At 55.9% G+C, this 23,203-nt stretch overlaps 3 protein-coding genes and 1 non-coding gene across 9 annotated transcripts in view; 2 read left to right on the forward strand and 2 right to left on the reverse strand.

The window, feature by feature from the left end:
- Positions 1-10,286, forward strand: part of RAB40C (RAB40C, member RAS oncogene family) — a 31,469-nt gene extending 21,183 nt beyond the window's left edge. For all 4 annotated transcript variants that reach the window (XM_045849158.1, XM_045849160.1, XM_045849157.1 and 1 more), the window contains exons 3-7: positions 2,064-2,124; positions 2,661-2,721; positions 7,064-7,141; positions 7,411-7,633; positions 8,465-10,286. In XM_045849158.1, the coding sequence (XP_045705114.1) occupies positions 2,064-2,124; positions 2,661-2,721; positions 7,064-7,141; positions 7,411-7,633; positions 8,465-8,745 (704 nt within the window). In that variant the 3' untranslated portion in view covers positions 8,746-10,286. The remainder of the gene's footprint in view (positions 1-2,063; positions 2,125-2,660; positions 2,722-7,063; positions 7,142-7,410; positions 7,634-8,464) is intronic.
- Positions 10,287-10,643: 357 nt separating this feature from the next.
- Positions 10,644-14,134, forward strand: WFIKKN1 (WAP, follistatin/kazal, immunoglobulin, kunitz and netrin domain containing 1). 2 transcript variants are annotated; one of them, XM_045849270.1, is made up of 3 exons: positions 10,644-10,738; positions 11,584-11,762; positions 12,448-14,134. In XM_045849270.1, exons 2-3 carry the CDS (start codon positions 11,592-11,594, stop codon positions 13,918-13,920), a joined length of 1,644 nt encoding a protein of 547 aa, XP_045705226.1. In that variant the 5' UTR covers positions 10,644-10,738; positions 11,584-11,591; the 3' UTR covers positions 13,921-14,134. The 2 variants fall into 2 exon arrangements, with proteins under 2 accessions (XP_045705226.1, XP_045705225.1); XM_045849269.1 differs by having other exon boundaries at positions 10,645-11,762.
- Positions 14,135-14,402: 268 nt separating this feature from the next.
- METTL26 (methyltransferase like 26) lies at positions 14,403-16,229 on the reverse strand. 2 transcript variants are annotated; one of them, XM_045849272.1, is made up of 6 exons: positions 15,988-16,229; positions 15,673-15,835; positions 15,397-15,456; positions 14,861-14,928; positions 14,697-14,775; positions 14,403-14,626 (listed from the first exon to the last, which is right to left on the reverse strand). In XM_045849272.1, the coding sequence occupies exons 1-6, from the start codon at positions 16,182-16,184 to the stop codon at positions 14,579-14,581; spliced, it is 615 nt and encodes a 204-aa protein (XP_045705228.1). In that variant the 5' UTR covers positions 16,185-16,229; the 3' UTR covers positions 14,403-14,578. The 2 variants fall into 2 exon arrangements, with proteins under 2 accessions (XP_045705228.1, XP_045705229.1); XM_045849273.1 differs by lacking the exon at positions 15,397-15,456.
- A 388-nt stretch (positions 16,230-16,617) lies between these two features.
- TRNAG-CCC lies at positions 16,618-16,688 on the reverse strand. Its single transcript has one exon. It is a non-coding gene; the product is annotated as a tRNA-Gly (tRNA).
- Positions 16,689-23,203: the final 6,515 nt, after the last annotated feature.

A 23,203-nucleotide genomic window follows, 5' to 3' on the forward strand; every position in this document is an offset into this window, starting at 1 on the left:
CTCTGTCTTCATTAAACACTGACTCCCAGCCCTGACCAGTCTGGCTTAGTTGGCTGGGAGTCGTTCTGCAAAGCCAAAGGTCACCAGTTCAATTCCTGGTCAGGGCACATGCCTGGGGTGCAGGTTCAGTCCCTGGTTGGGGTGCATATGAGAAGCAACCGATCAAAGTATCTCTTTCACATCAATGTTTCTCTCTCTTTCTCCCTCCCTTCCTCTCTCTTTAAAAATAAGTAAATAAAATCTTTTTAAAATACTGCCACCCCTCAGCCCCTAGTAACCTCTAATCTACTTTCTGTCTCTATGAAACTGACGACTCTAGGGACCCCACAGAAGTGGAGTCACACAGTATTTGCTCTTCTCTGACTGGCGTGTTTCCCTGAGCCTAGTGTCCTCGAGGTTCATCCGTGCCGTAGCATGTGTCAGAACTTCATCCCTTTTTACGGATGAATTGTACCCCACTGCATGTATGGACTACTTTGTTAGTCCATTCACCCTCAGCAGACACTTGGGTTGTTTCCACCTTTGACTGTTGTGAGTGACGCTGCTAGGAACCTGGGTGTACAAATACATACATGTTCGATTTCCAGCTCTCGTTTCTTTTGGACATTAACCCAGAAGTGGAATTTCTGGATCGTGTGGTAGCTCTGTGTTTAATTCTTTGAGGAACTACCGTGCTGTTTTCCATAGTGACTACATCATTTACTTTCCCACCAGCAGTGCACGGGGATTCCGAATTCTCCACATCCTCACCAGCCTTTGGCATTTTCCGTTTTTCTTGATAAGAACCATCCAGTGGGTATGAGGTGATCTCTCATTGTGGTTTGATTTGCATTTTTCTGGTGATCCGTGGTGTTGAGCATTTTCTCGTGTGTTTCTGGTCATTTGCATATCTTCTTTGGAGAAATGTCTATTCAAATCTTTTGCCCAATTTTTAATTGTTTTGTTGTTGTTGAGTTGTAGGATTTCTTTGTATATTCTGGATAGCAATCCCTTGTCAGATAGGTGATTTCCAGATATTTTCTCTCATTTCAGGAGTTGCATTTTCTTTCTGCTGAGTGTCATTTGGGACATGGGAGCCAGGTTCGGACTTGCAGTTAGGAGTTGGCTGGCAGAAGCACAGTGGGGGTAGAGGCACCGATGCCTGGGGCACCGGGAGGTGCTCTGCGCAGACTGAGGTTGGCTTTCACGCACGCATGCACACACGCACACTGTGTGAGAGAAACACCTGTGTTAAATGCTCATTTCCAAGCCCTCTTACAAAAAGTCACAAAACCGATGACCTTTTTAAAGCTTAAGAAGGGAGGAGGCAACACTGGGCTTTTAGGAAGTTTCTGGATGGTCCGTAAACCAGTTGAAGATCTTAACATGTTAGGTAGTATATCCAGCACTGATCCTACGAACTTCTTTTGGACTAATTTTCTCCCATAAAAGTGTAAAAAACTAAAAACTATAGCATGCATAGGTTCTGCATAGGAGAGCTCCCTAGCTCTTCAGAGAGATGGCATTTTAGAAATTACCTTTATTTACTAAAGATTTTATTTATTTATTTTTAGAGAGAGGGGAAGGGAGAAAGGGAGAAAAACATCAATGTGTGGTTGCCTTTCGTGCGCCCCCTATTGGGGACCTGGCCCACAACCCAGGCATGTGCCCTGATTGGAAATCGAACCAGTAACCCTTTGGTTTGTAGGATGGCACTCTGTCTACTGAGCCACACTGGCCAGGGCTAGAAATTACCTTTAATAATGCTCCAAGTACACTCTAGTTGTCAGTACCTGGGGGCTATGGTGAACCCAAGAACCCAGAAACGTATCAACTTGAGATCTACACAAAGCAGGTCAGTTTGAGATGGACCTGCCTGACTCCACTTCTGTGCCAGCTTCCTGTCCGGAAGTGCTGTGGTGCCCAGAATGCCTGGTTCCTGGGCTGGAGCCACCAGAAAGGCTCCAGCTGGGGGTAACATGCCCTTCCATCTGACATCACTATAGAAACTGAGCCCTGGAGAGGTGGGTCCTGGCAGGCTCATCTCCAGGCGTCGTCTCCAGCTGCTCTTTGCTTCCTTGCAGGGATCGACTACAAGACGACCACCATCCTGCTGGATGGCCGACGGGTCAAGCTGGAGCTCTGGTGAGTTGGGCTGGTTGGGGTTGAGGTGCCTTGGGGTGGGAGGCCACAGCACTTCAGGGTTATTGCTAGAGCTTTGGAAGCTAAATGAAGCAGGTCAAGAACCCTTAAAGGAACAGGAAGGTAGGAGTCCTGTGTACATTTTATGTGGAATGGTTGTTTAAAGAGATCCTGTTTTCTTTATGTGGAATGGATTCTGCTCTGTGTTGCAGAAGCCGGAAGACCCAGGGCTGTTTGTTTGTTCTGATATAGCCCTGCTCCCTCTGCCCACAAAGACTCGTTTCCACAGTAGCCATGGCCCCTCTCCTCTTTCCCTTTACGGGGCTACACATTAAGGAGCATTTTCCAGAACCTTGAAATCTAGATGTAAATTCCCATAGGTTTGGGGTTCTCCAGCCTGACAGAGTGGTCTCCCAGGGCACTCAAGCCCACCAGGGCTGGCTGGTGTAAGCTGTGGGGGAGGGATAGTGCCTTGCAGGGATCGCGCTGCACAAGCCATGGTTCCAGCATCGCATCTCACTGACTATCCCTTGTTTCAGGGACACATCGGGCCAGGGCAGGTTCTGCACCATCTTCAGGTCCTACTCCAGGGGTGCACAGGTAAGACCAGCGACACTGCGGGTGCTGCCCTCCAGAGAGACAGGTCATGTTTCTGTGCTGTCAGACCCCACCTGCGTGGCTCCTTCTAAGAAGCTTTGATGTTGGGACATCAGCCTTCCACTAGGCTGCCCTCTGAGTGAGTGGCCACAGGTGTCAGAGGGCACCAGGTCCCTGTGACCTCACACTGTTTTCTGCTCTGTGTCCCCACCAGTTCCTGTGACTGGTGCTGAGACCCTGTCTGTGGGGACACCACTTGGTCATCTGGTTCACCAGGAACCCAAAGTGAGTTCCTGGTCACCCAGGACCTCCATGTGTGGAGTGAGGAAGCTCTTGGGGCAGCCAGGTCTATCTCAGGGCTGGGGCTCCCCGGGCAGGCTGGGCTGGATTCCCACACAGGACTGTGGGGCCTAAGCATTGGAGCCATTGTGGGAGGGGCTGCTCATAGAGGCAGGGTGTCAGTAAAGAGCAGGAGATGAGGGCTATCCCAGGGCTGCCATGGAAGTGCACCCAAGTTTGGGTGGGTGTGCAGGGGTGGGAGGGCACCCTGGAAGCTGTGCAGGGGCATTCGGGGGGGGAACATGCAGGGGCACTCTAGGGGAGAACGTGAGGGTTCGCTTGCACCTCTCTGTGTCCTCGGGGCACCCTGAGTATGCCTATGTGCTGAGTGGATCAGTGTATGACCTGAAGCTCAAAGGAGAGGGGAGACGTCATTGCATGGACAGGCCAGCTGTAGGCTGTCGCTGCTGTGTCAGCATGAGGGGTCTGATTGGTCCTGTCTGTAACGTCGTAGAGCAGGCCATGATGCCCTCAGACTTCTGGAATTACCTAGGAGACCCCCAAATTCAGACCTACCCAGCCCTGCTCTACACACCAGGTGCAGTTCTCCACCAGAGCATGTACTGGTGTTAGACAGGGCCCCTGGGCATGTTTTAGGGCCTCTCGTTGTGTGGGGTGTGACTCCAGGTGGGTCTGCAGTCAGCAGGAGATGGGGCTTCCTGTCACCCCCTCACTTGGGCTTGGGCTCCCTTTTGCTTTGTTAGTCAGGACTGGTGAAGTCTGCAGCCACCTTGGCACTCTGCACTCCTGCTGATCTTTCTGCTGTGTGAGACCCGAGGGGCTTAGGCAGTGGCCTGGCTGAATCTGCTTAGGTGTTGGGGACTCTGACCTGCATCTTCCTCCAGGGCCTGCCTTTGAAGGGGCCTTTCAGACATGGTGGGAGGCAGGAGGAAGCTGAGTGCGGCCTTCCTCTCTGCTGAAGGGGGGTGCCAAGGACCCCAGGCTGGGCTTGGCGGCTCTTGTCCTGGGAGCTCCTGCACAGGTGTGCATGGTGGCACCTGGAGCCCTAGCTTGACGGTCCCCCCATTTGTGCTGGTGTTGGGAGTCCTGCAGGAGTGATGATGATTCACCGAACAGTTCCACCTGGAGCAGCTGACCCTAAACAATCAGGACATGGGTCACAGCTTGGAGGCATCTGTCAGCACCCCACTTCTGCACCAGAGGTGGGCTTCAGTCGCAAGAACTGCCTGCAGAACCCACTTCCCTTCAAATGAGCGTGTAATGTGGGTCCCTCTTTATTTTTAAAGGAGTGACTGCAGCCCTGGCCAAGGTGGCTCAGTTGGTTGGAGCGTCATCCTGTACACCCGAGGGTTGTGGGTTCTATCCCCGGTCGGGTCGTGCATACAGGAGGCAGCCGATCAATATTTCTCTCACATCAATGTTTCCCTCTGTCTCTGTCTGTCTGTCTGTCTGTTTCTCTCTCTCTCTGTCTCTGCCTCTAAAATCAATAAACATATCCTTGGGTGAGGATTTAAAAAGAAAGATTTTCTGCATACAGGATGAGAAAGCTGCGTTCCAAGTGGCAGTGTTGGTCGCCCCAAACAACAGGGCGACTGAGTTCTGTTGTCTTCCTTTTGCTTTAGAATATCTCCTCATTTTTCTATGACAAACACAAGATGACTTTGTGATAAAAAAAGAAAATGGAGCGATAGGGGGGCAGGAATGAAAGGCCATCAGGAAACATCAGAGGGCACTGAGACCAACCCTGAGAAGCTCGGCTGCCCGCGCGCCCGGGGCAGGGACAGGAGCAGGGCACGGGCGCTCGCTCGTGCTCGGCTAATTAAGGGCACCCAACCAGCTAGGGCGTCCGCCAGAGCAGGGGCGTCCGGACTTCTGGCGTCTCGGGGCCACACTGCAAGTCTCAGGCCACACATTAAATACATTGTAGCATGTAATCACAAAAAAAACTGTAATGTTTTTAAGTAAGTTTATGATTTTGTGTTGAGCCACATTCACAGCCATCCTGGGCTGCATGCAGCCTGCAGGCCACAGGTTGGACACCCCGTGTGAGTGTTTGGGGGACCCAAACGCTGTGTCATCACATCCTGGTTCTCTCCAAAGCATCCATCCAGTCGGTTGTGCTTGTCGTTGCCCTCACTTTAATCCTGGAGGTTCTTGTTGACCCTCTGTACATTGACATAGCATTTTCATAAGTAACTTTGACAACAAGAATACCTAGAACTTCTAGGCCCAGCAGTTCTACTTCTTACAGGTCGAGCTATATATACTCAGAGGTTTATATGAGAATAAGGTGAAATTAATTGAGAGCCAACGGCAGCATTGACTGACCAGCTTGGCAGGAGGCTCACCTGTGGGGAGGGGCCTGGGCTAGGGGCCGTGCAGGAGGGGCTGAGCGCTTTGCTCTGTGACCTGTCCATTTTAGAAATGAGCAGCACTGTGTAGAAATGTCAAGAAACAATGGCGGGTTATTCCTGGAGGGGTGGGGGGCCTGGGTGAGTGGGTGAGCTGTTATTTTTACCCCAAGAATACCGATTTTTTAAAATGTGAGCATGTATTCCTTATATTAGTTAAAAAGTGGAGTATAGTGAGAATCTGTTTGCCCTCCTCCTTCTGCCTCTCTGAGACACACGAGTGACCCCCATGGGGGTGTGGTTCTGATACCTAAGACCCTCATCGATTCCCTGCTAACTGCACGGTCACTGTGGTCCCTGTTGCATGTGATGAGCTCTGTACCCTTCCTTCCTGGGTACACCAGTCCCTTCCTGGGACTGGTGGGTTGGGGGGTGGGGTCTTCCTCTGTCATAACCCCGCCCTGGTTTGTGGCAGCCCAGAGGGGCAGCCAGGGTGCAACTGAAGCCTGGGCCCTTTTTAAGATTTTCTTTATTTATTTTAGAGAGATGGGAAGGGAGGGTGAGAGGAAGAGAAACATCTATGCGCAAGAGATACACCAATTAGTTGCCTCTCACACACCCCCAGCTGGGGACCTGGTCCACAACTCAGGCCTGTGCCCTGACCGGGAGTGGAACCAGCGTCCTGATTCGAAGGCTGGCACTCGATCCACTGAGCCATACCAGCCAGGGCTAGTTTAAGCTTTTAAATGTTAATAGGTAAGCATAAGCAAGAAGATAAACCTTCATCCAACCTTTCAAAATGTGGTTATGTCCTGGAAACGTTTTCTGTGCTGTACGCTGGGTGTTGATCTTTCTGTTTTATAGCACACACTGTGTGTGCTGTCTGGGGCCGGCGTTCCCACCTTGCGGTCTGAAGCGTGCCTGTGACAGGTCACTGTTGAGACATTCAGGGCAGTTGGAGACAGCCCAGAGCTGAGTTCTGAGTTACTAATCTCTAAGGGATGCGACAAAAAAGTCCCATAGCAAACCCTCTGCTGGCCAGTGGGGCTGCACATGCAGCTGCCTGAGTGACTGATGTCCTGCTCTGCAAGTCTGGGCAGGAAACTCAAACCCCTTTGCTTGGCTGCCCCGGTGCCCCCAAAACAGTATGCTGCTGGACAAAGTGTCAGGGGCACGGTCCACACCCACCTGCCAGGATTGTCCACAGGGTCTGCCTGTCACCCAAGATCTGCTGCGCCTCTTTCAGCTCCCGTGACTTCTGCATGGTCACAGGATAGTGCTTATGGTGTGCTTAGAGGAAAAAAGTTGAAAAAACTGTCAGTTCTGCTCTAGCCAAGTCACCAAGGAGAGGGAGGAGACAGCATCGAGCCTGTGACATTCTTGACCATCTGTGACATTGCTGCCATCCCACATGAGGGTGTCCAGGGTCACGTGGGCCCGGCTATGGTGAGGAGACACACTGCCCAATACCAGAGACCCCTCTTAAATATGACCGGACACCTCAGTGTGTGGTCCACACTGCCATGTGTTAAGTAACCCACATGATCTCCTGAAAGCTGTCTGGCTGTGCCAGGTGTCTGCACCCTGTCTCTGCTAGGAGTAAGGGTGTGTGTCCCCGAGGGAGTCTATGCCGGAACAAGAGGCCTCCATCTGGCTGACCCCTCAGCCTGGTGACACCCGTGTCTTCCTTGCAGGGGATCCTCCTGGTGTATGACATCACCAACCGCTGGTCCTTTGATGGCATTGACCGGTGGATCAAGGAGATAGATGAGGTAGGTATCCCTGAAGACACCCCTTCCATGGGCACCCCCTTCCCAGGGCACGTGTATTCCCATCCCCCACTGGAGCCTCTCTGGCTCCCATGTGCTGCCTGTCCTTCCTTACACTGATCACCATTGTACTTGAAGGTCAGGGTCTCATGCCTCAAAAAGTCATGGTTCATGGTCTGAGCCCTACCTTGTCATTGAATCAGGGGATGGGGACAGCTCAGAGGGGGGGCACTCTGCATTCATGTCTATGCTGAGTCCTCTGCCCCCTCAAGCATGCACCTGGGGTCCCCCGGATCCTGGTCGGGAACCGGCTGCACCTGGCCTTCAAGCGGCAAGTTCCAACAGAGCAGGCACGTGCCTACGCAGAGAAGAACTGCATGACCTTCTTCGAGGTCAGCCCATTGTGCAACTTCAATGTCACCGAGTCCTTCACTGAGCTGTCCCGTATCGTGCTCATGCGGCATGGCATGGAGAAGATCTGGAGGCCCAACCGAGGTGAGGTGCAGCCAGGGGGGCCGCTGCGCCTGAGACCTGAGTGTTGCAGGCAGTGGACAGGTGACCTTCAGAGGTTGTGGTCCCTGCCAGGTGTCCAGGCTCCCCAGATGTAGAACTTCCACAATGCACTGCAGCTGAACCAGCTTCCATCCTGTATGTGCTTTGAATGGGGGCCCCGGAGTTATGAGAGGGAACTGTGCATTGCATCACGATGATGCCCTTGTGCTGTGGGGTGGGTGCTGTGGGCCCTACTGTGTCCTAGAGCAAGCAGGGGGATGGTTTCTAATCCCTGTGTACTACTCTGTCCCTCAGGCTCAAGCCACATCCCGCAGAGGTGCTAGTGTTCCTGGAAGCTTCAGCCTCCTGCGAGGTGCTGAGGCTGTCTCTAGGTGTGGGTGTGGGCTGGCTAAGCCCTCAGAAGTGAGGTCCCAAAAGACACTTCTCAGTAGGCAGCTCTAGGGAGAAAGCATGAGCAGGGCGCCATCTAGGGGCTGCTCCCGATGGTGCCTGGCATGGAGTGGAGTAGTGGAGCATCCAGACTCTTGGTCTAGAAACCTCCAGACCCCACTGAGCATCATTTGTGCTCATCTGGACAGGTGGCAGTTGGTTCCTCAGTGTTCTTCCCACCTTAGGTCCTTAGGCTCCGAGATCTCTTAACATCTCACTGCCTTTCCCTCCAGTCTGAACCCCCCTCTTCTGCCCACCCTCCCCGTGGTCTGACCCCCACCATAGTCGGATCCTCCCGCCGCCTGATACCTTCCCCATCACTGACCCCCTTCCCCCATGGTTTGACCCTTGTCATCTGACTCCCCCTCTCTGATCCCCCCACAGTGTTCAGCCTGCAGGACCTCTGTTGCCGAGCCATCGTCTCCTGCACCCCTGTGCACCTCATCGACAAGCTCCCGCTGCCCGTCACCATCAAGAGCCACCTCAAGTCCTTCTCAATGGCCAATGGCATGAACGCCGTCATGATGCACGGGCGCTCCTACTCGCTGGCCAGCGGGGCGGGGGGTAGCAGCAGCAAGGGCAACAGCCTCAAGAGGTCTAAGTCTATCCGCCCCCCACAAAGTCCCCCCCAGAACTGCTCCAGGAGCAACTGCAAGATCTCCTAGCAGGGCAAGCAGGCGCTGCCCATCTGGACGTGCTCGGGGAGCAAGGTCTCAGGCTTGGGGAAGCTCCTTGCCAGGGCGCTGGGACTCACCGTGTGCAGGGAAGACTTTGGCCACACGACCCCTCCCGGGAGCGTGGGGCACACCTAGGAGGCAGGTGGTCTTGGCCAGACAGGCCCGTAGGACAGCAGAGGCCGAGCTCTGAAACAAGCCCAAGTCCCCACATGCTCTGCCGGTCCCACCTCAAGGTCCTGCGGGCCTTGCTCACTTTCTTATTTATATAGAAGATACTTCACCACTTTTATACCTTTTTTAAGGGCCGACAGGGAAGCCTTAATGCAGCCACGGGGTGAGCTCATGTTCACTTGTGGGCATGAGCTTGGGGACATATGAGATGGTGCGACTGGAGGCAAAGATGGGAAGGAATCTGCTGTCACATACACTTCACATGGGATGTGGGCTATGTAGGGGCCAGTGGGGACACATGGAGCTTTGGGCAGCAATCTTGGACCCCACTACCCGTGCTGGCCTCTGAGCATGGTGGCTAGTGTGCGGGCAGTGGTGGGGGTATGGGCTCAACAGTCCGCACAGTTGGGGCTGCAGCTTCCTGGGTGGCGTCCCTGAGTGTAGCGGAGCCGTGGACTCCAAGCAGGGTGTCAGTGTTTTCTGGGAGAGGATAAGTGGGGTGCACCCCACATCCCTCCCCGTGTGGATGCACCTTTGGTCACTTTTACATGTGTCGCTATGTGAGACAGGCTCAGCCTCGCTGTGTAGAGAGATGCAGAGCCGTCTGTAGGTGACAAACACTCGAGGGGCCGCCAGGCACTCTGCAGGTTCGGACTGAGTCACAGCCCACTTGCCTTCCGGGCTTCGCAGGCTCGCTAGCTTCTGTTCCCTGACCTTGGGTGTCACCCATAGCTGCTCCTCGCCCAGGATTGCCCCTCCTTGAGGTCACATGTCACCAGAACCATTCTGACCCAGTTCTTAGGCCACCTGGAGCAGTCACAGCAGGGGCCCTCCTCCTGACGAGGCAGCCAGCCCTGAGCTGGGGGCCTGACCTCCTTCTGCCTGCCTGGCTCGTGACATGGCTGCTGGTCACTGGTGCTCAACTCTACCTCCTGCTGGGCTCTCCCTGGGCCTGCGACGCCCTCACTCTGGGACTCCTCTGCAGTGGGTGCCCTGGGGGAGCCCTCCCCTGCTGTTCCGGGAGGCAAGTTGGGCAGGGGCTGTGGCCCACGAGAGCCAGGGCGCCTGGGGACCCTGACCAAGGCCTGGCCACCAGCAGGGTCAGACAGAGGCGCTCCGGCTGTCCTGTCCTGCCAGTGGAGCCCCTTCTGTGGACTTTGAACCAAATAACCTGGACTTTATTTTGAGGGTGTGGACGGTCCTGCGTTCACCACATAAACACTACCCTTTGCTGCTGACACTGGCACCATTCCTGAGCTCATTTGGGACATTTTTTTTTTTCTTTGTACAGTAAATGTAACTCAGCTCTGACCTCCAGGCTACATTTTATGTGAATTAAAGTTTCTGGTTTTACCTGGCTGGTGGGTTGGAGGTGTGATGTGGTGGAGTGGGTTTGTATTCTCACAGGATGGGTCGGGTCCGGGGCTGCTTTGTGGATCCCTCCATTGCCTGTTACCGGTCTTGCTGACAGGGTACACACCCTGGCCGTGAGGCCTAAGTGTGGCTGCTTCAGCCTCCCAAGTTACAGGCGAGCTATGTTTCTCAGTGGGCCAGGCAGGCATCCCTCCCAGCCTGTTCCTCCCTGTTCAGTAGCGAAGCAGATGGCTCAGGGTACCACCTGCTTCCTTATTCCCCAAGGGCTGGAGCCTGGGACCTTGAACCCTTGCTGAGGGCCTGGCAGGGCCTAACCAGTGAGTTCACTGCTGCCCGAGAGGGTGGTGAACACAGACCCAGAGATGCAGGCGGTAGGCCGGCCCTGAATCTTCAGCCCTGAGGAGTGGGGCCCTGGGCTACGCTGGACACCCTGGAGGTCAGTGGGAATAGGGACACCGTTGTACTTGAATGTTACCCCCACACTTGGGGCCTACTCAGGCTACAGCTTTGTGGGAGGGTTCTGAGCCTTGAGCTCTGTCCAAAATCTGGCGGGGTGCCCCCCACCCCCATGCCTGAGGCCCCTCTCAGGGCAGACCAGTGGTGTCCTCTGCATCTGGGGTGTCTCTTGGTCTTAATTCTGACCAGACCAAGCTCTTACCACCCTGCTTCCTGGATCAGAAGGTCAGACACAGGGTCTCGGGGATGTTTTCCATCTCAAAGCAGATGCTCCTGGGGCCCCAGACCCCAGGGAAGGGTTTGGAAGGGCCGATTCTGGCGGCCCCTGTGTTTGATCTCCCTTCCCCCTCCTTCCGGGTCCTGAACCCGGGCTGGGAGGGTCTATGAGACTGCTTTGATCCCCAGAGCCCAAGGCCTGGATGGAGGAGGGCCTCGGGTTACAGTGTCCCCTCCCCTCCCCACTCCGGCCACAGCCGGCCCTTCTCCGCCCCTCAGTAACCCTCGTGGCCAGTGCCTCCTTGCTCCGGGGCCTCAGCCCCTCCCCCCACCAACGCCCCTGCCCTAGGTTGATCGGAGGGGCCAGGCTGGGAAAGGGGTCGAGCCAGAGCTCAGAGAGATTTGGAACCTAGCCAGCCCTTCATATAAGGGCGTTGAGAGCATCTGCTTTGGGCTCAGACCTGGGGGTCCAAAGAAGAGCCCAGAGGATCGACTAGGGGCCCACGGTCAGGGGCGCTGACCACAGACCTGGGAGGGTGGATGCCTGAAAGGATCAGGTAAAGCGGGGCCTGAAGCACTGGTAGCCACACACCCCTGCCCCTGGGCCAGTGGTCCCCATGTCAGCCCCGAGGCTGCTCCTGCCGCTACTCCTCGTGGTTGGGCTGACCTCGGAGGCCAGCCTGCTGCAGGGGCCTGGAAGCCACCCAGGCGTGTGCCCCAACCAGCTCAGCCCCAACCTGTGGGTGGATGCCCAGAGCACATGTGAGCGCCAGTGCGTCGGGGACCAGGTGAGTGTGGGCACCATACCCACCCACAGGGTGGGGGTTCCAGGAAACGAGAGTGACCTGGGGGGAACCCAGACTGCACCCTTGCCCCCAGCCCTTGCAGTCCACTTCCTCCTACACTCCTGCAGGGGTTTTAGGCCATGCTTCCTATGAGGGTCTCAAGGACCCCCAGTCTTTGTCCTCATCACTCCAAAACCTGCCCATCCCTACTAATCAATAAGAATAGTCTCTGAGTGTCTTTTCCCCTCTGTGTGTATTGTTTTTAATTGAGTTAATCAGATACCACCATTAGGTTATGCATATTCAGTCTCAGGACTAGCCAGGTAGAAAGGCAGGAGCCACATTTTGAAGTCCCACCTTCACAGCCTGGCCATGCGTCCCCTGAAGGGGCCTTGAACATGCTGCCTGCCTTCCCTGGGCCTCAGGGTTCTCATCTGTACTGAGAGTAATAACGGAGCCTGCTCTGGAGGATGGTCCGAGGGCTCACTGAGATGACACACAGGACTGGTCAGTGAGGCAGCTGTAGCACTGGATATAAAGCACATTTGTACAAACCTCAGCTTTCCAGAGGGGAAACGGAGGCTCAGGTAGACACACTAGGGGCACACCCTAACTGGCAAAGCCAGTACCCTGGGCGGGGCTGGGGGGTGGCATTTGGGCACCTGCTGAGCTGCCCCCCACCCCCCAGGACTGCTTGGCCACTGAGAAGTGCTGCACCAACGTGTGCGGGCTGCAGAGCTGTGTGGCTGCCCGCTTCCCAGAGGGTGGCCTGGCGACGCCTGCGCTGGTGGCCTCGTGCGAGGGCTTCTCGTGCCCACAGCAGGGCTCTGACTGCGACATCTGGGACGGGCAGCCTGTGTGCCGCTGCCGTGATCGCTGTGAGAAGGAGCCCAGCTTCACCTGTGCCTCAGATGGCCTCACCTACTACAATCGCTGCTACATGGATGCGGAGGCCTGCCTACGTGGCCTCCGCCTGCATGTCGTGCCCTGCAAACACATCCTCAGCTGGCCACCCAGCAGCCCAGGGCCACCTGAGACCACTGTCCGCCCGACACCTGGGGACACCCCTGTGCCACCTGCCCTCTATAGCAGCCCTTCCCCACAGGTGGTGTATGTAGGGGGCACTGCCAGCCTCCACTGCGATGTCAGTGGCCGTCCACCACCCGCTGTGACCTGGGAGAAGCAGAGTGATCAGCGGGAGAACCTGATCATGCGGCCAGACCAGATGTATGGCAACGTGGTAGTCACCAGCATTGGGCAGCTGGTGCTTTACAATGCCCGGCCTGAGGATGCTGGTCTCTACACCTGCACTGCACGCAACGCTGCCGGCCTGCTGCGGGCTGACTTCCCACTCTCCGTGGTCCAGCGGGATCCAGCCAGGGACAGGGCCCCCAGCACCCCTGCTGAGTGCCTGCCCAACACACAGGCCTGTGCTGGCCCCCTCTCTGGCCGTGTCCTCTGGCACTTTGACCCACAGCGGGGTGGCTGCATGACCTTCCCAACTGGCAGCTGTGATGGAGATGCCCAGGGCTTTGAGACCTACGAGGAGTGCCAGCAAGCCTGTGCCCACGGACCCGGGGATAACTGCGTGCTGCCGGCCGTGCAGGGCCCCTGCCAGGGCTGGGAGCCACGCTGGGCCTACAGCCCGCTGTTGCAGCAGTGCCACCCCTTCGTGTATGGTGGCTGTGAAGGCAACGGCAACAACTTCGAGAGCCAAGAGAGCTGTGAGGATGCCTGCCCTGTGCCGCGCATGCCGCCCTGCCGGGCCTGCCGTCTCAGAAGCAAGCTGGCGCTGAGCCTGTGCCGCAGTGATTTTGCCATCGTAGGGCGGCTCACAGAGGTAGTGGAGGAGTCCGAGGCGGGCAGCAGTAGCATTGCCCGCGTGGCTCTAGATGATGTGCTCAAGGATGACAAGATGGGCCTCAGGTTCTTGGGCACCAAGTATCTGGAGGTAACGCTGAGTGGCATGGACCGGGCCTGCCCCTGCCCCAATGTGACAGCGGGTGATGGCCCGCTGGTTATTATGGGTGAAGTGCGAGACGGTGTGGCCGTCCTGGACGCTGGCAGCTACATCCGCATTGCCAGCGAGAAGCGCATCAAGAAGATCTCAGAGCTGCTAGAGAAGAGGGCCTGCGAGTTACTCAACCGCTTCCAGGACTAGCCCCACCTACCTGTCCCTGTCATTCAGTCCTCCCAGCCCCCTCAAATAAAAATGTTTCTCAGGAGGGAACTTGTGGGTGCCGGTGCTGAGCCTCCCAGGGTTACTATTTTTCCCTCTTTCAGTCTGTAATCCAGCTGGGGTCCTGCCACCAAACTGGGGCTTTGGCTCCAGTCCAAAATCACCAGAGACTCCCTCCTGGGGAGCCTCCTGTCTCCCTGCAGAAGTATAGACCTGCACCAGGTCTGGGGGTGGGCACCACTTCTGGTGGTAGGGCCATGCAGTCAGTTCAGTCCTGCCTCAGCAGTCCCTGGGTCCTCTCCCTTCCTTCTCTGTTGCCTGAGTGGAACAGCAGGGCCCAAGACGTCCCCAAGCCCTGACCCCACAGGCTAGACTCCTCCTGCCCCAGAAATGGAGGCCTTAGAGACACAGCCTGCCCACCTAGCACCACCAGAGGTGCTCCCAGGAGGCAGAGTAGACTCATAGGACAGCAGGAAGGACTTTATTCCCAGGCTCTCAGCAGCCCTGTGGACACTGATCAAGAGCCCCCAAATGGGCAGGGTTAGTCCCCATGACCTGGTCTGGGGAGGCAGGGGCTGGCTGTCTGGGTCTGTCCCAGAAGAGGCCCACTGGGGACACAGGCATGCGAGAGAAGGAGGGGTTATTCTTTCCGAAAAATCAAGCACTTGTTGTTGGCTGGCATATCCACCTGGGAGAGATGCTTGGCTGGAGAAGCTGCCCAGGGTGGCCACCCAGGCCCCACCAGCCCTCCCACCTACCATCTTCTCCAGGAGCAGGCCACTGGCACAGCCCAGGTCCTCCAAGAAGGCTGTATCCCGAAGTCCCCACTCTGGGTTCCTGCAGGGGGGGAAGAGGTAGAGTTAGGGGGGTCACCCTGCTCACCTGCCCTCCCAGACAGGCCCCTCCCCTTCCCAGCTCTAACCTGCTTCTGAGGGTGAGGTCAAAGTCCACGTTACTCTGTGGAGAGATCTTCCCGTTGACAGCATAGGGCTGTGGAGACAGGGCACAGCTCTGTCCACCGCCCCAGGGTCAGATATTCTTCAGTCGGCCACTGGGCAGACTGGCAGACTGGTGCCCAGAGGATGAAAAGGACACACTGCTCCCCCTGGATGTCCAGGGGGTGCACAGAGACTTTTTTTTTTTTTTGTAAATTCCATAGAGAAAGGAAGGGGGGGGGGTGGACATCGGTGGCTGCCTCCCAGCATGTGCCCTGACTGGAAGTGAATTTGGATGGCTCTAGATTGGTCTACTGAACAATACTCCAACCAACTGAGCCACACCAGCCAGGGCCAAGGAGACTGTCAGAGAGGGGAAGATCTGGGTCTGTTTCAATGGTGACAGGTAGTGGGAGAGAAAGTAACTGAAAATACTGAGACAGGAGTCCAGAAAGGAGGGGACAGCTGAGGCTGGCTGGAATCATCTGGCCAGGGGAGTTCCATCTGAGGCAGGAGCACTCACCCCATAGGTGATGAGCAGCGCCTTGGGTTTGAGCAGGCGTCCTGCTGCTCTGAAGAGCCCCTGGGGAGGGGAGAGGCAGGGTGGCGGTGAGGAACTTTCCCCAGGCCTCCAAAAGAGCACTTGTCTGGGGCTGGAGACTCAACCTGATCTCTCCAGGCCTCAGTGCCTTATGAAAGCGGGCAAGCCTAGCACCCCGCTCCCTTCCAACGCAAAGAAAAGGGTGACGCATGGGGCAGGTAGCTGGCCCTTGGGTGGCTGGTCCATGCTCCCACAGACCTTGGTGCAGTTCAGGGGGCTGATGTGGATCATGTTAATGCAGAGCAGCAGATCCAGCGACTGCGGCAGGATCCCGCCCCAGTGCTCCCAATCCCAGGTCACGTCCAGGTACAGCGGGGCCTTCACGTTGGACAGCCCCTGGGCTTGAGTGGTGGCCGAGATGCTGTCGGAGGGAAGCCCGACTGTGGGAGTGGCCTGCACACCCGTTCCCGACACCACCTGCAGCCCAGCTCACAGAGGTCACAGTGGCGTCGGAGGCCGGGGTTCGGGAACTGGGCCCACTTTCACCACGCGGGGGCCCGCCCTCCCCTGCACCTTTCCAGGCAGCGCTGGTCCACGTCGGACGGCTGCCACTCAGCATAGGGGAAGGCCCGAGCGAAGTGGGCCGCGTGCTGGCCGGAGCCGGAGGCCACTTCAAGTACGCGGACGCCGCGCTGGGCTGGGTCCATGTACTGTCGCAGCACACGCAAGATAGGTTCCTTGTTCCGCTCGGCGGCCGCTGCTACCATCATGACCACGCAGCTAGTAGGCCAGGAGCTGTAGTCCGCTCGCTGCGAGGCCCGCCGGGAGTTGTAGTCCGGCGGCCTCGAAACTCGCCTCCATGGACTACAGTTCCCAGCAGGACACATGCAGCGGCTTAAAGGGCAGACAATCCTCTGGAGGTGTGCCGGGAGTGGCATCTTTAGTGGGGCACCGGGTGGAGAGTTTGGGCCGCTGGAGTGTAGACGCTCCTCGGCTCAGCACCCTCTCGCCACGGCTACCCCAACATTTTCAGAGGACTTGTGACCCTGAAACTGTTGTTCGTGCTGCTCCGGAATGAATGGTTCCCATATACTTCCAATTTTCTCTTCTCGAAATTTCTGATGTCTCCCATAGTTGGTTTTGTTTTGTGGGGGGTTTTTTTTTTTTTTGAGATGGGCAGGAAAAAAGCTAAAAGTGAACAAGTGCGCCGCCCGGGAATCGAACCCGGGTCGCAAGAATGGGAATCTTGCATGATACCACTACACCAGCGGCGCCTGTTGCATTGCTCATCGCTCGCGATACTTAGGAGGTTATGATGCAACCTCCTCGTGCTCATTAACATTCAAACACGCGCGCCGCAACACCGCTACGTCGCTGCAGAGCCTAGTGTGCCGCAGCCCTCAACTAGGGTAGGAGCCTCGTTCAGCTGGCGTCTACGGTAGTGGGAGTTCTCGCAGTGGCAGTGTCGCTTGGGCGCGCGGCGCTCGAGGGGAAGGAGAGGGGATGAGAGACAGGGACTGTGGTCTGCCGGAATTCTGACCTATGCTCTGGAAACCATGGCAACCGGGGGGTTTCCGGAGCCGAAGGGGGCGGGGGTTCACGGCGGGTTCCTATTGGGGCGGAGCTTCCGGTGGGCAAGGTTGCGGCTGGGCGGGTAGTCCTAGTTTGCAGGAACTGGTCAGGCCTGAGGGAGGGGTTTCTGTGTCACGGTTTGTGTGTGACACTGAGGTGACCATCGCTAGCCCGGGGTCGGGGGATGTTCTGAGGGGTCTATGACCCCTAAATCAAATTGGAGGCTGATTTGTGTCCAGAGTCCTTCCTCGGTTTCAGCTTGGGGTTTGTGTTTCACAGAAGCCCTTTTTCGCAGGCTGAGTGCCGTGCCCTGCAAGTCAAGACGAGCTTATCTCCTTTGATGGGAAGATTTTCACGAGCGATACCCTCTAATCGACGGCTCTCAGACCCTAGCCCAGACCCGAGCCTGGGATTTCCCGCCAGGGGGCGTGCTGGGTCTGAGCAGGGGCCCGGGTGTGGGTCCGGTCAGACGTGGAGGGAGCTGAGTGGTGCGGGGTTGGCCGGCCCTGGCAGGCCCCCTGGGAGAGTCCCACTTAGCGGGCGCGCGGGCCTCCCGCCCTCCCGGAAGACCCGCTGGCATTCTGCGTTGTGACCACTAGACTTGAAGTGTGTTCTTTCCCATTTAACAATCTTGACTCGTTTTTTGCCTCACTTTCTCCCGGTTTGTGGGCTGAGCATTTTGCGTGTCTCAGGGTGGAGAGAGGTGTCTCTCAATGCACATCCCTTCCCCTCACCCGTGACCAGTGACGGTCTCCGGTGGTCCCACTGCCTGCAACTCTCACCACCCAGGCCCCTCAACATTCCTAGTCCACCTGGAGGCACCATCTTCCTGCTGGCTTCACCTGGGATTCCCTGGGCACCGGCCACCTCGTGATATCGTCAAATAATAAATATGTATTCCGTCTTTGTTCCAGTTCCTGGCACAGAGCTCCTAAAACATTGAGATTTCCCGAGTGATGGAGTGAGGGGAGCTTCTGTTATTAATGAGCCCCTTTCAGCTGTACCTTGGGTTTATACTGCTGACGCGCTACTCTTAGAGGATGAGGACTGGTTGCCAGGGGGATACACCTTGCCAGGGGGTGGGAACTTTCAGCTGGGCTCCTGACCTCGCTGGAGGTTGAGGGGCTGGAGACTGAACTGATCACCAATGACCAATGACTTAGTCAACCGTACTGTGTAATGGAACATCCATAAAAACCCTACATGAAGGGGTTTGGGAACCTGGGTTAGTAAATGTGAAGTGCTGGGCAGGCAGCGCTCCTGGAGAGGACACACGCTCCACACCCTTCCCACACCTTCCCCGTGCATCTACCGTCTGCGCTTCCCCAGGTGTGTCCTCTATGACAGGTCAGTAAACAGAATGAAAGTGTTTCCCTGAGTTCTGGGAGCCCTTCTGAAGCAGGTCAGTTGTGGGAACCCCACTTTATAGCTGGCCTGTCAAAAGCACAGAGAACTGGAGAACTGCTTGGTGACGACACATTTGATGTCAGAAGCATTATATAGAAAAAGTTTTCCTTTATACCCCATGCCCATTGGGCGGGGGGGGGGACCCTGAGACTGACCCATCTGCCTGTTTCCCCCATGTCATATGGGCTGCTTTAAGAAACTGCTCAAATGCCCATCAGTAATTTTGGCTTAATAGTACTTGATCTCAGGTTGATAACTACCTGTCTTGTCCATCACTCTAGGCTGGATACTGTGTGAGCTAATATCTGCCCTCAGTACTCACCAAACTCAGCTTGGGACAGATGCAGCTGGACGAGGCTGAGTGGCCGCCTTTGCTGGAGAGTGTGAATGTGTGCATGGATGAGCTTATGTGAACACATGTGAGCACACGTTTTCTGAGTCATCTTGGATGTGCATCAGACTCGGAGTGCCCACAGTGCAGCACCTCCCTCTGGTGTTGGCCTCAGGCCTCAGCCCAGGGCCCGGCCTCACTTCCTCCTTCAAAGGAGGCACATCCGGTACTGCACTTTCACCTCCAGGCCTGTCTTGGGGGCTGTGCACGGGAGGTGCTCAGGAGGTGCCCAGTGACCAAGAGGTTCCCGGGCAAGGTCGCCTACCTCCTCTATCACACTCACCCACAAAGGGGCTGTGGAGGAAGCAACCCTCAGTGCTGGCCCCAAGATAGCCAGAGCCAACAGCAGGGCCCAAGCCTATGTGCCCACCATTCATTGAGCCCCCTTCACCACCCCAGTTGGAGTCCTCGCTTCCTCCCAGGCCCTCCACATACCCTGGGTGCTTCCCCTCCAGTTTCCTTGCCCACTCTCATTGTCCTTGGTATATCTGCTGTAACAAATTACCCTAAAACTTGGTGGCTTAAAACAATACTTATTTATTTTCTCAGTTCTGGACACCAGAAATCCAAAATAAAGATGTTAGCCCTGGCTGATGTGTCTCATTTGGTTGGAGTGTCATCCTGTAGACCTAAAGGCTGCGGGTTCAATGGGGCGTGTACCAGAAGACAACCGATGGATGTTTCTCTCTCTCCCCACCCCTCTCTAAAAGCAATGAAAAAATGTGCTCAGGTTAGGATAAAAACTAATAATAAAATAAAGGTGTCAACTCACCTGGCTGGCGTAGCTCAGTGGATTGAGTGCGGGCTGCAAACCAAAGTGTCGCAGGTTCGATTCCCAGTCAGGGTACATGCCTGGGTTGTAGACCATGACCCCCAGCAACTGCACATTGGTGTTTCTCTATCTCCCTCCCTTCCCTCTCTAAAAATAAATAAATAAAATCTTTAAAAAAATTTTTTTAAAGGTGTCAACTCCCGCAAAGCCCATAGGAGTTTCCTTCCTCACCACTTCCTAGGGGCTCCCAGCATTCCTGGGCTTGTGGCCACCTCACTCCAGATTGCCTCCATCTTCACCTGGCCATTGCCTTGTGTGTTTCTGTGACCAAATAACCCTCTCCTTTCTCTTACACGGACACTTACTGGATTTAGGGCACACCCTAATCTAGGATGACTGTATCTCACAAACTTTACCTTATTTATTCCAAGTAAGTTCACATTCTGAGGTTTGTGGTGCACATGTCTTTTGGGGGCCACCGTTCAACCCACTGCACTCGGGTTTGGGAATGGACTGGGCAGTCCCTAGAAGCTGGGCAGTGAATGTGGGAGCATCCAGCCAGAGCCTTTTCCTGGGGGCTACTGGCCACTCCTCTGCTGGCAGGAGTCCATTCTCTAGTCTGGGTTGGTGAGGGCATGGCTTTCAGAGCTGGAAAGTGATTAAGGATGACTGAAAAGGTAAACTTCTTTCTTCTTTTACATAAAATTTTAGTATTGTATCTAGAAACTTTTTTTAAGATTTTATTTATTTTTAGAGAGAGGGGAAGGAAGGGAGAAAGTGAGGGAGAGAAACATAAATGTATGGTTGTCTCTCACGTGCCTCCCATTAGGCACCCAGCCTGCAACCCAGGCAGGTGCCCTGACTGGAAATCGAACCAGTGACCCTTTGGTTCACAGCCCGTCCTCAATCCACTGAACTATACCAGCCAGCCAGGGCTCTAGAAACTTTTTTAGGGTAGAAGATGCAACGGGAGAGAGCCTAGGTGGTGCTCTGCTTTGGCTTTTGTAGAAATGTTAATAGGAAAGAAGTGAGGCAAGACAGGGCTGCTGCTAGCTCACTGGAAAGTCAGAGGAAAGGGGGCCTTGGGGACAGGTTTGGGGCGGGGGAGGGTTAGCCTGGGACGAGCTGCTGCTGCTGCCTGTTTGCTCTCCTGGTTGCAAGTCTCGAGGAGACCCTTGGAGTTTAGAAGAAAAGTGAAGATGCAGGCCTGAGAGGGAAAGGTGGGGGTGTGCTCCAGAGAGAGCCCCCTAGCATCTTTGTAAAGAGAAAAGCGGTACTTGTTTTTATCACAATAACCAGGGTCTGTGAGGCAAAGGCCTTTTTTTACTCCGACAACCATTTTTCTGCATGCTGGCTGAGGCCCCTCCCTGTCCAACTCCAGGATGGGTTTCTAACATGTCTAATAGGGGAAAGTTGCTGGCTGCAGAACGCTGCCTCGGCAGAACCCAACGTTACAGATGGGATGATCCAGTATTACATAAAATTTCCCAGGGCTGAAAGAGCAAAGAGAGAGGTTAACAATTAATGTGGCAGGGTAAGGGGTTATATGGGACAGTGGAAGGTGGGTGGGGGTACTGGTGTGCAGTCTGCCCAAGCTAAGGGAAGAAACACGTGCTTGCCTGGGGAAGGGCGATGATGGCCTGTCCTGGGAACCAGCACAACCCAGCATGCCTGGAGCACAGGAGAAGGGTTTGTTGTACAATGTCTGAAGGGATTTAGGGGAAGAAATTTCTCTTTCAGTGGATCTAGTGTAAGGGTCCCATGGTAGTGAAGTCACTGAACAGTCTCTCTACACAGGGGAAGGCCAGGGAGGTGGGGGTGGGGCAGGAAAGGGCAGAACCTTGTGCTGACTGGGATTCCTATTGGTTCAGGAGAACCCAGCTGAGTTCTTGGTGGTTCTGGCCAGACCCATCCTGTGCCGTGCCCCTAGGATGCCAGGTATTGTCCCCAGGCCAGGGCGTGTCTTGGGGGACACAGGGCTCATAAGGTTCTGGGAGCAATGAAGCTGGTAAGGCCCCTCTGGGGGAGGCCTGGGCCCCCCGGCAGGTGCCCCGCACAACCTGGCCTTCCTCTTTCCTTGTTTTCCCCTGTCCTCTTGGCTTAGGGTCTCTTGGACACCACTGGGCTCTCTCACACCCTTCCAGCACCCTGCTTGACCTGCACCCCCTCCCCTCCCACTTGTCAGGATCATTCCAGTCGAGCTGGTTTCCCCAGGGCCCTTCCCAGGGCTCTGAACCAAACCTGGACCTCAGACAAGGCCTGTGGGCAGGGCCGAGACATTACAGCCTTGGGGCCTTGGCCACCAGCTTCAGCAAAGGCTGGGACTGTCTGCTCGTTAGTGGGCCCTGTCCTTCCCCTCATCCAGGCCAGCCTGAGGAGGTGCCTGGGGAGGAGGAGCTCTCAGAGAACCCATGAGTCAGGTGGGGATGTGCTGTACGGGTTGCTCCCTCTTCCAGGAACACAAACCCTCAGGACAAGGCCCCCTCAGACCCTCACCCTGTGGTGTCTTTCCCAGAGTGTGAGTAAGCAGTGTGCTGCAGACCACCACAAAGGCCAGCACAGATGACGCAGGAACACCATGGCCTTGATGTTTTGTGGGGAGGGGTGGGCACTGCAGGGGTGGAAAGGGAATCCTGGGCTCCCTGTCCACACTCTTGTCTGAGAGGCCCAGCCCCATGTTGCCCCTCAGGGTCACAGGCCTAGCTCAGCCTGAGGAGGCAGCTGGGGGTGGGGGCAGGGGTGGGGGGGTTGCATTTATCTTTGAGCCTTGCTTAGGAGAAGATGCAGGGTTAAAGGGCTGTGTGTATGTGGGGGGTGTGGGGGGCAGGCATGACAGGAAAGACAGCCCAGTCAGCCCTGGGATGCAAGTAAGCTCCCTTGAGGGTCTCTGAGCAGGCTTGGTTACCCTACACAGGCACCTGGGGTGGCCTGGGAGGGACTCAGCACAGAGCATGTGGGGCGAGGGGTCCCTCCTGCTGGTCTTTTCTCTTTTACATCCCTTTCCTCTTCCGCTGTGGCCTCTGCCTATTGTCTGCCCTGGCTTCTCAGCTCTGCTTGGCAGGGAGGCTTCAAACCATTCTGCTCTGAAGGTGGGGGTGTAGGGTAAAGGGCTGGGTTTGCTCCAGAAACCCACTGGTTCACTGTGCTGAGGGCAAGCCCCCTTTCCCCAGGGGCAGCTACTCCAAGGTTGTGGCAAGGCCCCATTGGACAACCCAGGCCCTGGTACCAATTGTCCATAGCCTCCTCAAATATTTGTAGGAGCCGTGCAGGAGGCCTGAAGTGGTTGCATAAGCCTGGGGCCAGATTCCACCACCCCTGGACAATACAGGGCAGAGTTTGTTTTCTTGGGTGAGAGGATATTAAGGATTGAATATGGAACAAATGCAGAACAACTAAGCCCTCTGGCTCACAAACCTGGAACCCAGAGTGCTCTGGCTCCTCCTCCCCGCACTAGGTCCCCAATTCACAGGCTGGGACAGCCCTGAGCAGCCTGTGAGCTGGGAGGAAGGTCACCTTTATCTGATTCTCAGGAAAGAACCCTGTGGGGTAGAACTCTCCCTGATAGATCTGCCAGGTGGGTAAGGGTGCAGCACCATCCCCTCCTCCCAGGGCCTGGTTCCTGGGCCTTGAGGCTATGTCAGTGCAAT

This window comes from Phyllostomus hastatus, unplaced genomic scaffold, assembly GCF_019186645.2.
Source record: "Phyllostomus hastatus isolate PE091 unplaced genomic scaffold, TTU_PhHast_1.1 phas_contig_64, whole genome shotgun sequence".
Lineage (NCBI taxonomy): Eukaryota > Metazoa > Chordata > Mammalia > Chiroptera > Phyllostomidae > Phyllostomus > Phyllostomus hastatus.